We start from the raw sequence: 13,697 nt of genomic DNA, 5'->3' as shown, positions 1-13,697 counted from the left end.
GTACTAGGCATAGGGTTTTCTCAGCAATGGTTCCCCATTTGTGGAACATCATTCCCAAGGGGTATATAATATAGTTGGGCTAATCAGTTCTGGCTTTAAAATGGGCCTTTTAGAAGATGGACTGGTTTAAAACAATTTTAAAATGGCTTACATTTCATGGATTGCTCAGTTGGACTTTCCAACTGCTGCTTTAAGTGGTGACATTTTGGTAGCAAGTTTAGTTTTATATATTTATGTAAACAGCATTGGTGGGACTTTTTGCCATGGACATAGACTGTAAACAAAACAAATGAGAGATTCCTTGGAAAGCAGTAAAAGAAAGTTGATGCCACTACCAGCAGCTGCTATTTCAGAAAAAAAAAAGTGGAACAAGTTTTGTAGAATGCAGAGTCTTCAATATGTGCAATCGAATTGTGGAAAGTCCTTTCTTCCCAGCATGCGGTGAAATCAGAAGTGGCAGGGTTTAATCCTTCACAAAGGAGCCTCATAAATCATACAGAAAACTAGTATTTTCCTTTCCTGTTACGCTGAGAAGTAAAACACTACTGCAATTTGAAAAAGGCATCAACATGGCCCTGGACACCAATGGGAAAAGATACATTTTTCAAGAAGGTTTTGGGGACTGGAACGCGCCTGTTGTATACTTCAAAATGCTTCCTGTTCCTTCACAATGGTAGGCCACATTCCAGCACCGTCCCTTCCCTGGAATTTCTGTCCCTTAAAGTAGAGCTATTAAATAGCAACCTAAGGGGTGTCAATGCAAAATATTTGGGTCCCCATCACTTTCCTCAGCAGGGGCCATCTGACTTTAGACCCACCTGTGAGCCTATATAGTAGAGTCCGAATTCAAAGAAGTGGATTCAGGGCTTCAGGTGCCATAGCACTGCCACATGATTTAACAGCTGTCCTGGTAAGAGAGGCTGTTGAGCCCACATACAAGGAAGCTAGGAGAAAACAGAATTAATACTGCAGGGATAAGGTATCTAAAGAGGAACTGAAATGCTCATTAGTGGAGCATATGCTTTGCATGCAAATATATATATATATATCCCAGCTTCAATCCCTGGCATCTCCTGCCAGTTAGGGTACAAACCCAAGTTTAGGCAGACCAATGGTCTGACTCTGTATAAAGCAGCTTTCTATGAATCAGGAGCAGCAGAAGCACAAGTGAAAAGGGAAGCATGCAGCACTCTGTCTCCTTACCAGCTGGTGACCCAAGAGCTCCAGGGCTTTTGTTACTGGCCAGTTTACCCCAAAAAGGACTCCTCTTCCTGAATAGACCCTTTATGACTTCTGGGCAACCACTGTCTTTTTAACTGTGGCAACAAAAAGGCAAAACCCCTTCCCCATCACAACTCAGTCCATCTTCATCTCCTCCTGCACAGGAAACCGCCATACCTTTGTGTGCTAATGTGCACTATGGTCAGGGCAAGGTTTGCTGTGTCTATACTGCATGATGTAGACGGTAGACTGATGCCACCAGTACAGCATCACTACTGCAAGGATGTGCCATACTTGGTGGCTCGAGCCGAGGTAGTTTAACTGCCCTGTTGGAAAAGAAAAACACATCAATTTAGCTAAAATATTCAGTAGCAGAAGCTACTTCTATGCATTGGGACAGTGCTTTGACGCACAAGGGTAGGTTTATTCCAGTGTGACACAAAGTGGTCTGGCTGAGATAAGTCTCCTTCCCAGTCAGAATGTGTGACAGATTCCCAGCATCATAACGTATTGCTGAGAAACGAAATAATACATGACCTCAGACAATTCTCTTTCCAACAGGGGTGGCATTCCTTTCAAGTTAGCTACCAAGCCACTTAGCGTTGTACTGTCAGAAACAAGAACACTGGGCAAGATGTACCTTTGGGTGTGTTCTGGGAGCTGAATTCTTAGGTAGATATTTACAAACTTGTGCATGGAGGCACATGGCATGCTCCTTTATTATACCATACAGCTGGGACCAGCAGCCATGGGGAAGAGATGTAGAGGGCAATAATTGCTCCCACAACCTTAAATTAACAGTGAATGGCCTGTGCCCTGGATAATTCAGCTACCCAAAAAATTCAGCCCTACCTGGGAAATATCTTTCTGGGACTTTAGAAATATAAAAGAGAAATGCTATGGCAGCGATCAAGTACATCACAATCACACGGGGAGCAAATTCCTGAAAGACAAAAGCAGCAGAAAAAGGTTAGCAAGATCCTCCTATTTTTATCTATCTAATACCTGAGAGGCAAGACGGCAATCCTTTTCAACAGATTTAAAATGTTAAGTAGGTCCCTAAAATCAGGGTGCAACCCAGCTCTACTAACTTGATTTTCTTGTTTCTAAGCAAAAGCCACAAACAGAATTTATGCACCATGAACATTCCTGAGTCACATCCTCCCCATAGCTTTTCTCCAGAGTCAAATATGTTCCTAAAAAAAGAAGCCAAGATGGATACACACTTCTTTTACAGAAGAACTCTCCCACAACAAAGCTCTTCTCTCCACACCCTTCATTATGTCTTTGTAGCTATCAAACTAATTACTTGGATCAGGGCTAGTGATGTACACAACTGAAAAACAAACCTGTTCATCACAATGCAATCTAAGTTTCCATTTCTACTGTTCTTTGCCATTGTGTTTGTTTATAGAAAATGTTCCTTAAAGGATAAAGTAAAAGGGGTCATTCCTAAACCGGCTGATCATGAAGTCTTAATATAGTCAATGGAACTTACTGTATTTTTCCATGTATGAAATGCCCCCATGTATAAGACGACCCCTATTTTTTTGAATCCAAAGTTTAAGGAACCACAACCCTACAGCAAAAGTGGTGGGGGCAGAAAGTTGTTGAACTTTTGTTGGGAAGGTAAAGGTAAAGGGACCCCTGACCGTTAGGTCCAGTCGTGGACGACTCTGGGGTTGCGGTGCTCATCTCGCTTTACTGGCCAAGGGAGCCGGCGTACAGCTTCCGGATCATGTGGCCAGCATGACTAAGCCACTTCCGGCGAACCAGAGCAGTGCACGGAAACGCTGTTTACCTTCTCACCGGTGTGGTACCTATTTATCTACTTGTGCACTTTGATGTGCTTTCGAACTGCTAGGTTGGGCGGAGCTGGGACCGAACAACGGGAGCTCACCCCGTCGCGGGGATTCGAACCGCTGATCTTCTGAACAGCAAGCCCTAGGCTCTGTGGTTTAACCCACAGTGTCCCTGTGTCCCTTTTGTTGGGCAAGATCACCCTCAAAGTTTCCAGCACCCAGTGGTGTGGAAACTGTTCCCCCTCAGCGGTGGCTGTTGCTGGATGCAGGCAATTGGCAAAAGGCTCCCAAGCAGAACACAGAAGCAGAGCACGGGGAAGGCAGCTGGGGCAAACTGAGCCAAGGAAGGCAGGAGCAGGCCAGGGGCAGGGGTTTGAGGGCGAGAGAAAAAAAGGAAAGAAGTGCAGGAGAGGTAGCTGAGACAGCTCTCAGCAGCTGCTGCTCTTGCGGTCAAGCTGGAAGGCCGCAGGAGGCGAGCCAGTCACCAGCACGCAGCCAGAAGGGGGGAGAGAATGAGGGGACAGTGGCAGGATGGACCGCCACAGCCTGTCCAAGCCAAAATCCCGGACATTTGTTTAAAAATGAAAAAAATCCCTCCCCTGTATGCCCATGTTCCGTGTAGAAGACCCCCCCCCCATTTTTTAACTAAAATTTTAAAGCAAAAAACCTCATCTTATACATGGGAAAATACGGTACTTTGGAGCTGTCAGGGAACTGCCATCAGAGACAGAGGTGGAGGGAAGGCTCCAGAGGGATGCCGGAGAGGGTCCCAGCAGGGAGAGAGGCAGCCCAGCTGCTGGGGAAGGAAATCAATGTAACACCAGGAGAGAAGAGGGGCACATGGGGGAATCGGAGAAAAGGCTCCAGGACTCTTCAACGGAGACTAGTGGGGAGAGCACGGGTCCTCCGCTGCCCACACCCTCCCTGCGCAGAAGACTTCCGCGCAGGGAGAGTAGGAGGAGACTTGGCGTCAAAGAACTTTTTTGCTGGAAGAAGTTTAAGAAACGCCCACTGGCGGATTCTGCCAGCGACTGAGACAGCCACGTAGTGAAGGGCTGTCCAGACAGAAAGGGTTCAACCAGGCAACCAAGCCAAGAGTGGCGGCAACTTACGCATGAGCAACCCCCTAGAACCATTACAGGAGCCAAACCCAGTTCGGTTTTGGGATGCAAGCCTGGTGACTCCTTAGCTTACCTGCACAATAGACGCACCAACACCACCGTTGAGCCAAACCCAGTGGATGGTAGGAATGATTCCGTAACCTGACACAGAGCAAAAGATGACTGAGCGCAGTCTGTGCCACTGCTGAGTGAGGTAACTGGGGTGGATCTGGGCAAAGAATACTGCCAAGATCATAGCAAGGACAGTGATCAAGTATACTTGACGCCAGTACTGGAAAAAGGAGGGAAACAAAGTAGGCAACCACTAAGTGATAAGAATAAAATATTTGCATCAAAATAGAGTGAAATGAAATGGATTTTTCCCAAATTCTGGAATGTGCTCTTAAAGCAGCCTTTTCCAGATTGCAGTAGAGCTACGGAAGGCACTAAGGTAGCATTGTATTCTCTCTTGGCACATACAATAAAAGTGTGTTTTACATCTAAGCAGCAGAATTATTATTATTTTTTAAAAAAATCCAGATTCAATTATTTTTTCCAACATGTTTCATTTTGAAGTCCCTGTCGAACAGGGCTCTCCCTCAAAATGTCTAGTAGTGTTACAGGCAAGCTTCTTCATTCCTTATTCTACAGACTGGAGTAACAACTTAGATTCCTGCAATACAGGGAGTTGGACTAGATTTACAGTGGTACCTCGCAAGACGAATGCCTCGTAAGAAGAAAAACTTGCAAAACGAAAAAGTTTTTCGTTTTTTGAGTTGCTTCGCAAGACGGATTTCCATATGGGCTTGCTTCGCAAGACGAAAACGTCTTGCAATTTTGTTTCCTTTTTCTTAAAACCGTGCATTCACTTCGAGGAGCAACTCATAGCATGCGGTGTGGTAGACTTTTTTGAGGTTTTTGAAGACTTTGGTGATTTTTGAAGCTTTTCCAAAGTCCGTGCTTCGCAAGATGAAAAAATCGCAAGACGAAAAAACTCGCGGAACGAATTAATTTCGTCTTGCGAGGCACCACTGTAGTCATACCTCGGAAGTCGAATGGAAGCTCCTGCAGCCAGTCGGAAGCAACAGAACCCAAATAGGACGTTTGGGTTCTAAAGAACGTTTGCAAACCGGAACACTCACTTCTGGGTTTGTGGCATTTGGGAGCTAAAATGTTCAACTAGCAAGGCGTTCAACTTCTAACATACGACAGTATTATGAACATTAACACACTGTTCCAAATATATAGAAATACTGACAGCTTTTCATACTGAGCACCTGTGGTCACTTAGTCACTTTTTCCTTGAGAAAATGCTACACATTCCAGGGTTTATACTGGTAGTTAAAATACCTTCCACAGGCAGGATTTATTTTATGCCGATCCTAGCAAATGCAACCAACTATTAGACGCACCTACAATTTTAAGCAATGAACTGCATGATTAACCAAGGCAATCAAATTATCTACTGCAGGATTCTTAAAGAACCAACAATTACTCTGGAGAACTGTCATTTAATATATAAAAACACTCTACTCCCTTCTATCAGGAAATATTACCTTTAATATTTTCTTTTTCATTGAAAAAAAGTCGGAAATATAGTTCAGCTGCCATTACAGAACAAAATGATCTTAAAATATTTCATACCACACAGTACTGTGGAAGATCCAGTTTAGGAGATGCATGGACAAGTCTTCAGCTGCCTCTTGTTAAACTGGCTGAGAAAAGTGAGGCCCCTGAGCAGTCTGGTTTCTGTTTCCTTGCATGCAATGTACTGTCTCTCTTGGACTATAAAATATGGTACACTTGTTCAGGACAACATTCTGCATTTCATGCTAGAACAATAACCTGACCTCAAAGCCTGTTTTTTTAAAAATTAAAATAGCATATGCATACTATCTATCTATCTATCTATCTATATGCTTATTTTAAAGCAAGACTAAAACTGAATTTTTCAAAGGAAAGATCTTTTTATTTGATTTTTATCCATGGGAAAGCTACACCAGTCAACCTGACTGCTAAACTTACATTATTGCAATAAAATGCGTAAAAGACTCCAGATACATAACAGCCCAGGATTCCAATGGAAATTCCTGCATAATCCAGGGCCATCCATCGTCGACCGGTCTTCTCTGAGCGATGACAACAGAAGAGGTGATACCCTACTGAGCAAAGCATACAGACCTATAAAAACATTCAAACAAATTGCATTAATTTCCTCAAAGTCTAATATCTTCAGTGTCAAGCAATAACAACTTTAAAAACAACTGGATTAAATTTAAATATTTTGGATCTGCAAGAGGAAGATTGGTCTGCTGCTAGAAAAGAATTCTGGTCTGATCTCTGTTACTTAATTGACTAAAAAGGTAGCCCTGATTAATCAGGCAGCAGATTTTTAAAGACTCATATTTTAATATTTCTTCCTTTGGAACTATTGTTTTTACCCAAACACAGATATGCTGCATTGCTATTTTACATGATCAAAATGATTTCTTTAGTCAAGTGACACTCCTAATATCTAAAGAAGTCTGCTCTTCAAGATACCTTAACCAGAAGTGGCAGAGATCAAGCCTTCAGCCTCACCGCAGGTCCCACTTCAGTACAATCCTATGCATGCTTACTCTGATGCAAGGCCCATAGGCTTTACTCCCAGGTGAGCATGCAGAGCTTGTTTGTCCCTAGCCTCCTGAAGCACACCAGGCACCTTGACCTCAACCAGTAAAGATGCTTGGCCCCACTAAATACTCCACAAAGGCATGGGGACATTTTTCATTTTGTTAGGAAATATATATCCACTCTCTCAATGCATTTGCCTCAGTCAGGACAGCTTAAAACAGCCAACTACAGTGTGAAATGAAGACAGGCTCAGCAGCCAAGTTTAAAAAAATATTGTTGCATCACAAAAAGCCATCAGCCTGAAAAAAATCCATATTGTATGGGGCAAGATGTTCCATAATCTAGTAACAGTCCCCCCTTCCAATGTGCAATGGAGTGAAACTTGTAGCTTATTCATGGGTTGTTTTGAGCAACTGCTTTTAAATGAGAACAGGAAGCAAAATGCTTGCTTAAATAAATACAATGTAATGCTGAGGTGGCCTGAGTGCAGGTTCTCCAACCACCAGTGTCAAGACACTACTGTAAGTGGGCTAGAGTTAGCAGAAAGACTCCACAAGCCTCAGCTTTTGACAGAATGCAGACCTTTTTTCCTGTCTGTTGTCCCTGACACAAGCACAAAAAATGTTTGACTGCAATTTACTAAGGGACTTACTTGAAAGCAGAAGAGGCAAATAGAACAAATAACAAAATCTTCTCTAGAGGCACTCGCTGAAGGCAACACAGAAGTCATGTCATATATGCCCAAAGTGAAGAAGAGGAAGAAGCCCAGTAAGTGACTCCAGATGTTAACAGTTTCATTGGATAAAATGAATAGGCTGGGAAATGGAGAAGAAAACAGTAATGACTATGAGCAAGTCAAAGGAACAATTTTTGTAACTGACACCCTGATCATGTGTTTCAGATTAGATGCTTGCTGTATTCTCTATTGCTCTTATGCAAGCTAGTCAGTATTCATCCTGCTCTCTTGTGTGGCTCATTTCCACTAATGCTTGGTTGCATTCATAGAACTGCAGAGTTGAAGGGACCTTGAGGGTCATCTAGTCCAACCCCGTGATGCAGGAATATGCAGGTGCCTTTACGGGGATTGAACCTGCAATCTTGGAGTTATCAGCACCACACACTAACCAACTTAATTTATTGCTCTGGCAAAAGTAGCAGGACATCTGGCTCTGGCCTCTGAAACAGGATCAGCAGTTGGGTCAGCAGAGACAAAAGGCTGTATAAACTCTCACAAAGAAGCATATTTAATGAAATCTATGCCCTTACTTTGCTAGCTTCTTTGTTTACAGAAAAGCAAGACATTTAGTGAAACAAATGGTTTTCAAGTAAAAGTATTAAATCCATCAACTACTGAGGCCTGATGTTGTACAGTGGTGCCTCGCAAGACGAAAATAATCTGTTCCGCGAGTCTCTTCGTCTAGCGGTTTTTTCATCTTGCGAATCAACCCTATTAGCTGCTTAGCGGTTTAGCAAAAGGGGGGGGGGGTCGGAAAAACTCGCAAGACGTTTTCGTCTTGCGAAGCAAGCCCATAGGGAACTTCGTCTTGCGAAGCACCTCCAAAACGGAAAACCCTTTCGTCTAGCGGGTTTTTCGTCTTGCGAGGCATTCGTCTTGCGGGGCACGACTGTACTTCAAAGTTGAACCATTTGGATCAATTCCATACCTTTTCAAACATAGTCTGGAAGGTAGGTATGCTCTGTAGCCATCTGTGATGTATGGATTGTCCTTAAGGAACACTGGAATCTGCTCATAGGTGTATAAGCGAATTCCCCGAGGGACCAAAACCGGCCAGTACTGGTAACTTCCAAGCTCAATGTAATGAGCACTCTTCAGGAGCTTCTGATGCATTCCAGCAGTATTTCACTCACCAATTAAGGCAAGAGTAAAAAATACCTAGTAGTACTGAAGGCCTCTGCTACAGTTTACCTGCAAACACATCAAGACATATGATAACATCCAACTACACGTTTCACCTGTCTATCACAAAGTAGTTCTCTAAAGTTATACAGAGACCTTTCAGCGCCTTATCAGTTCAATATACTTAGGGAGCTAACGAGCAGCAGCTCTTAATATCTCTTTTTCATTGTAAACCAGTTTGAGGAGTTATATTTAAATCATCAAGTGGCTTATATATTTTTGGGAAGAATATAAAATAAGGTCACCTTTCCCCTTACATACATCCAACTCGGAGAAGTTTAAAAGTTTCACAATATAGACAAGACTATGTGCCAAGGTATTTTTATTTTCCTGAGAAGAACATTGAGACAAGAAGGCCTATTGTACAACCCAGAAGTTATAAAGCACAGGAGAAATTTTCACCAATAGAGCCTGTTGGACTGATAAATTGAACCCAAGGCAGCAATTGGATATACTTTTTTTAAAGGCATATAGGTTTGTTAACAATCCACTGTTTAACTACTGAATATCACCACCATCTTGATTATGAAATACATAGGGAGCAAGTCTGGTCTGAACTCTGCAGGTAAACATTGTGGGAGTCTCACAGCTGCCACAATTATAATAATTATATATTTATTTATACTCCACATTCCCCACCCCACCGCCTGACAGGGACTCAAGGTGGCTTATAGATAAAAAATAAGAACAGGTAAAAACATAGAAATCCCCCCAATCAATTAAACATTGACAGAATTAAAACACTCTATGTGGTTTTTTAAATTTATGTTTTGTTGGAAAATTTTAGTGGACAAGTTGAGTGAAAGAAATGAAAAAACAAAAATGGTACTTGAAACTGTAATAGGATATAATAGATAGGTATATAAGTAGGGCTTTTTTCTGGGGGTATGCATACCCCTACACATTTTGTGAATCTAAGTTTAGCCTCATTGAGGGGCAGTATTTCAATATGAGTAGGAAAATGAGAGTACCCCTAAACATTTTTTTAAAGAAAAAAAGCACTGTGTGTATGTATGTTACACACACAGTGGTGCCTCGCAAGACGAAATTAATTCGTTCCGCAAGTCTCTTCGTCTTGCGAGTTTTTCGTCTTGCGATGCACGGTTTTCCATAGGAATGCATTGAAAATCAATTAATGCGTTCCTATGGAAACCGCCTTCCCCCGACCTCTTCTGGCGGGCGGCATTTTAAAATCGCCCGGGACAGCGGAGGACTTCTCCGCTGTCCGGGCGATTTAAAAGCCCCTGGGAAGGCAAGCAGGGGGGACAAAGACTTTTGCCCCCCGCCTGCCTTCAGAAGAGGTCCAGGACAGGCTTCGCGGACCTCTCCGCAAGCAGCGGGAGTGCTCCTCAGGCTTCGCGGCCCCGCCGCCCGGCTTCGGGACATCGTTCCGATGCCAGGCGGTGGGGGGAGGCTTTCTCGCCCCGCCGCCCGGCATCGGGACGATGCCCTGAAGCCGGGCGGCGGGGGGAGGCTTTCCCGCCCTGAAGCCGGGCGGCGGGGGGAGGCGTTCCCGCCCCGCCGCTCGGCTTCGGGACATCGTTCCGATGCCGGGCGGCGGGGGGAGGCGTTCCCGCCTCGCCGCCCGGCATCGGGGCATCCTTCCGAAACCCGGCGGCGGGAGGAGGTGTCCCCGCCCCGCCGCCAGGCTTCGGAGGAGGTCTGAGGACAGCGGGGAAGACGAGCTGCGCTTCCCCACTGTCCCGGAGATTTCCCTATGGGCTGTTGTCTTGCGAAGCAAGCCCATAGGGAAATTCGTCTTGCGAAGCGCCTCCAAAACGGAAAACCCTTTCGTCTAGCGGGTTTTCCGTCTTGCGAGGCGTTCGTCTTGCGGGGCACCACTGTATATATAAAACGATAATGATGCTAATAATACCCCTGCCCATCTGACTAGGTTTCCCCAGCCAGTACACAATCGCTAACAAGCCATTGCATTTTTTATAAACACATTCCAAGCATCCTTACATTCATGCATACACCATTCGCATCTATTAAAACCCTACCAGTGTGACATTTTAATGTATTTTTTTTTAATCTTTGTTGGAAGCCGCCCAGAGTGGCTGGAGAAACCCAGCCAGATGGGCGGGGTACAAATATTATATTATTATTATTATTATTATTATTATTATTATTATTATTATTATTATTATTATTATTTTATTACCAGCAGTTAAATGAAGGCATTTAAATAAGCACCAGCCCTTTCACTGGGGATCATGCAATCCCTCTACGACACAGACATGCACGCGCTTCCCTGAGAGTTAAGCCCCGCTGATGCCGAGCAGAAGACGCGCGTCCGGCGGCTGCCCTGCGCGCCTCACGCGAGAAGAAAGGCAGGCGGAGGAGTCGCCCCTAGCAACCCGGCCCGCCACACAGCCCGCTCGCCCCGCCGCTCACCCCGGTCGCCGCCGCCGCCTCAGCAGCCCCAGCCCTCCCCGCATCGCGCCGGGCAAAGGGCCGCTCCCCGCCTCAGAGCGAACGCCGCACCGCGCCGCTCCCACTTCGCCGGCCGGGCCCGCTGCCCCGCCCCCCTCGCACTGCGCCGCCGTCGCGCGAAAGCCGCGTCGCCCGGACGGCGGCAACCAATCAGGCGCCGAAGCCCCGCCTCGTCGGCGGCGCACGTGCCGCGCGCGCGCTCGCTCGCCGCGAAACAAACAAACCAAGGGGGCGCGCGGGCGCTTCGAGCCCTGACGTTGCGTAGCGACGGGAGAGAGAGAGGGAGGGGGAGAAGAGGGTTAAGGACGAGCGCATGCGTAGTCGAAAGGGAACCGCGGCGCCGGTTGGGGCTTGGGATTTTGAATCCTTTGGGAAAACGGGAGGCGTGGCTGGAAGGGAGCGGCCTGATTGGCTGGTGCTTCCCTCCCCTATTTCACCTGAAGAGATGAATGGCTGTGGCTGTCAGGGCTGTTAATTTCATATATTTATTTTAAAATTCTTCTTGTCAGTTCCTATTCACCTGAAGAGAGGTGAATGGCCGTGGCTAAGTTAGGGCCATTAATTTCATATATTTATTTTTAATTTGTTGTTGTTGTTATAATACCCCGCCTTTTTTTTATAATAATTTTTATTGTTATACATTTTATATATTTCCATCCAATTATTCATTTAATCCCGCATACAACAAATCATAGTTATTTTTGACTTCCTTCAGCGTCTCTGACAGTCGTCCGTGGTTATACCTTTAGTACACATTCCCTTCTTTCGTATTGCCATTTTTCCTCCTTAGTCCCATTATTTCTAATAAACAATACTTATTTTCTTTTTTTACAGTGCCTCTTTAAATCCCACCACATATATTTTTCAGATAATCCACAAATTTCCCCCAGTCATCGATGAACTTTTGGTCTTTAGTATATCTGATTTTCCCAGTTAGTTTGTCCAGTTCTGCATAGTCTGTCATTTTTAGTCTCCATTCTTCTATCGTCGGTATTTCCTCTTGTTTCCATTTCTGGGCCAACAGGATTCTGGCTGCCGTTACCGCATACTGGAAAAGCTTACAGTCTTTTCTTCTAATGTCCTTTCCTACAATACCTAAAAGAAAAGCTTTGGGTTTTTTCACAAAAGTATATCTTAACATTTTTTTCAACTCATTATATATCATTTCCCAAAAGCTTTTCACTTTCTTACATTCCCACCACTGATGGAAGAATGTCCCTTTCTTATCTTTACACTTCCAACATTTGTTATCAACCTTGTACATCTTTGCTAATTTTACAGGTGTCATATACCATCTGTAAAACATTTTCATCACATTCTCCCTCAGTGTTGTACATGCCGTAAATTTGAAATGCTCTTTCCACAGTTTTTCCCAATCTTCAAATTGAATATTGTACCCAAAATCCTTTGCCCACTGTATCATTACCGATTTAACCTCTTCATCTTTCGTATTCCATTCCAGCAGTATCTTATACATTTTTGACAGAGTTTTATACTCATTATTTATAATGTCCTTTTGGAAACTTGATTCTTTTTCCACATAACCTTTTTCCTTCAGATCTTTTTTAAATATTTCATTTACTTGGTAATGGTGCAACCAATCATAAACTAAATACCCCGCCTTTTTACCTGGCTGGGACTCAAACGTTTTATTTTATACTATAAATATTTCCTGTAATATTCTACTATAACCAAGCAGTGTGTAATTAAGTAAAATAAATGATTCCCATGAAAAGGCATACTGCTTATTTAGTATTCCAATATTTGAATAAGCAGTAAATAAGATGGATAACAATGTGTAATTGAAAAAGAAATATGGAATTAGGTTAAAGGCGTGTGAAAGAAAGTAATAGAAGTAGAAAGAAATTGCAATCGAGTAAATTGGAAGTCTAACACAAAAGGTGAGGGGTGGTGGATGGTGATGGGAATTATCTGTGGGATTGAGTGTAGGTATGTTGTAGGTATGTTGTATGAAATGTATGTTTGTATGTGTATTAATGTTGAATTATTTTAACAATAAAAAATTATAATAATACAGTGGTGCCTCGCAAGACGAAATTAATCCGTTCCGCGAGTCTCTTCGTCTAGCGGTTTTTTCATCTTGCGAAGCAAGCCCATAGACGGCTTAGCGGATTAGCGCTATTAGCAGTTTAGCGGCTTTTAGCGGCTAAGCGGCTTATCGGCTTAGTGGATCAGCTGATAAGCGGCTTAGCAGGGGGGGGAAAGGGGGGGAACTGCAGAAACTTGCAAGACATTTTCGTCTTGCGAAGCAAGCCCATTGGGAAATTTGTTTTGCGAAGCGCCTCCAAAACGGAAAACCCTTTCGTCTAGCGGGTTTTCCGTCTTGCGAGGCATTCGTCTTGCGGGGCACCACTGTAATAAAAAGAAAAGGCATACTGCTGAGAGGATCTGAGCCCTTCTTTCTCCTCTCCCCACCTTCTTTTACCCCGGCACTTTTGTCAAAGCTGAGCTCTGATATTGGGGGTGAACCACCAGGCCTCCACACAGAGCCATCTTTCCTATTGGGCTCACTGGCGTGTTGCACCAGGGCAGTGCTGGACTCTCAGGGGTGCCCCAGCGAGTGGGGGTGCTGCACAGCTTTGCTGG

General features: G+C 44.2%; 1 protein-coding gene and 1 long non-coding RNA gene across 3 annotated transcripts in view; both read right to left on the bottom strand.

The window, feature by feature from the left end:
* On the bottom strand, nucleotides 1-11,188 carry PAQR3 (progestin and adipoQ receptor family member 3). Of its 2 annotated transcripts, none has more exons than XM_081877199.1 (7): nucleotides 11,052-11,188; nucleotides 8,401-8,663; nucleotides 7,389-7,551; nucleotides 6,149-6,304; nucleotides 4,218-4,415; nucleotides 2,074-2,164; nucleotides 1-1,547 (listed from the first exon to the last, which is right to left on the bottom strand). In XM_081877199.1, exons 2-7 carry the CDS (start codon nucleotides 8,583-8,585, stop codon nucleotides 1,408-1,410), a joined length of 933 nt encoding a protein of 310 aa, XP_081733325.1. In that variant the 5' UTR covers nucleotides 8,586-8,663; nucleotides 11,052-11,188; the 3' UTR covers nucleotides 1-1,407. The 2 variants fall into 2 exon arrangements, with proteins under 2 accessions (XP_081733325.1, XP_081733326.1); XM_081877200.1 differs by lacking the exon at nucleotides 11,052-11,188 and adding an exon at nucleotides 10,819-10,919.
* LOC309350463 overlaps nucleotides 1-13,697 on the bottom strand; it is a 597,274-nt gene that overhangs the window by 189,750 nt on the left and 393,827 nt on the right. The gene's annotated exons all lie outside the window — the stretch shown is intronic.

The sequence above is a fragment of the Podarcis erhardii genome (assembly GCF_964252035.2).
Source record: "Podarcis erhardii genome assembly, chromosome: 9".
NCBI classification, from domain to species: domain Eukaryota; kingdom Metazoa; phylum Chordata; class Lepidosauria; order Squamata; family Lacertidae; genus Podarcis; species Podarcis erhardii.
The sequence above is the reverse complement of the archived record's forward strand: the minus strand, read 5'-3'. Positions and strand labels throughout refer to the sequence as shown.

What these genes read in the sequence shown, in the direction of transcription:
- PAQR3 (XM_081877199.1), bottom strand. Translation starts at nt 8,585, where the DNA reads ATGCATCAGAAGCTCCTGAAGAGTGCTCATTACATTGAGCTTGGAAGT. An exon ending in TTTGCCTCTTCTGCTTTCAA is followed by an intron (nt 6,305 to 7,388) that starts GTAAGTCCCTTA and finishes ATGTTTTTATAG; the next exon opens with GTCTGTATGCTTTGCTCAGT. An exon ending in TTGGTGCGTCTATTGTGCAG is followed by an intron (nt 2,165 to 4,217) that starts GTAAGCTAAGGA and finishes TTTGTCTTTCAG; the next exon opens with GAATTTGCTCCCCGTGTGAT.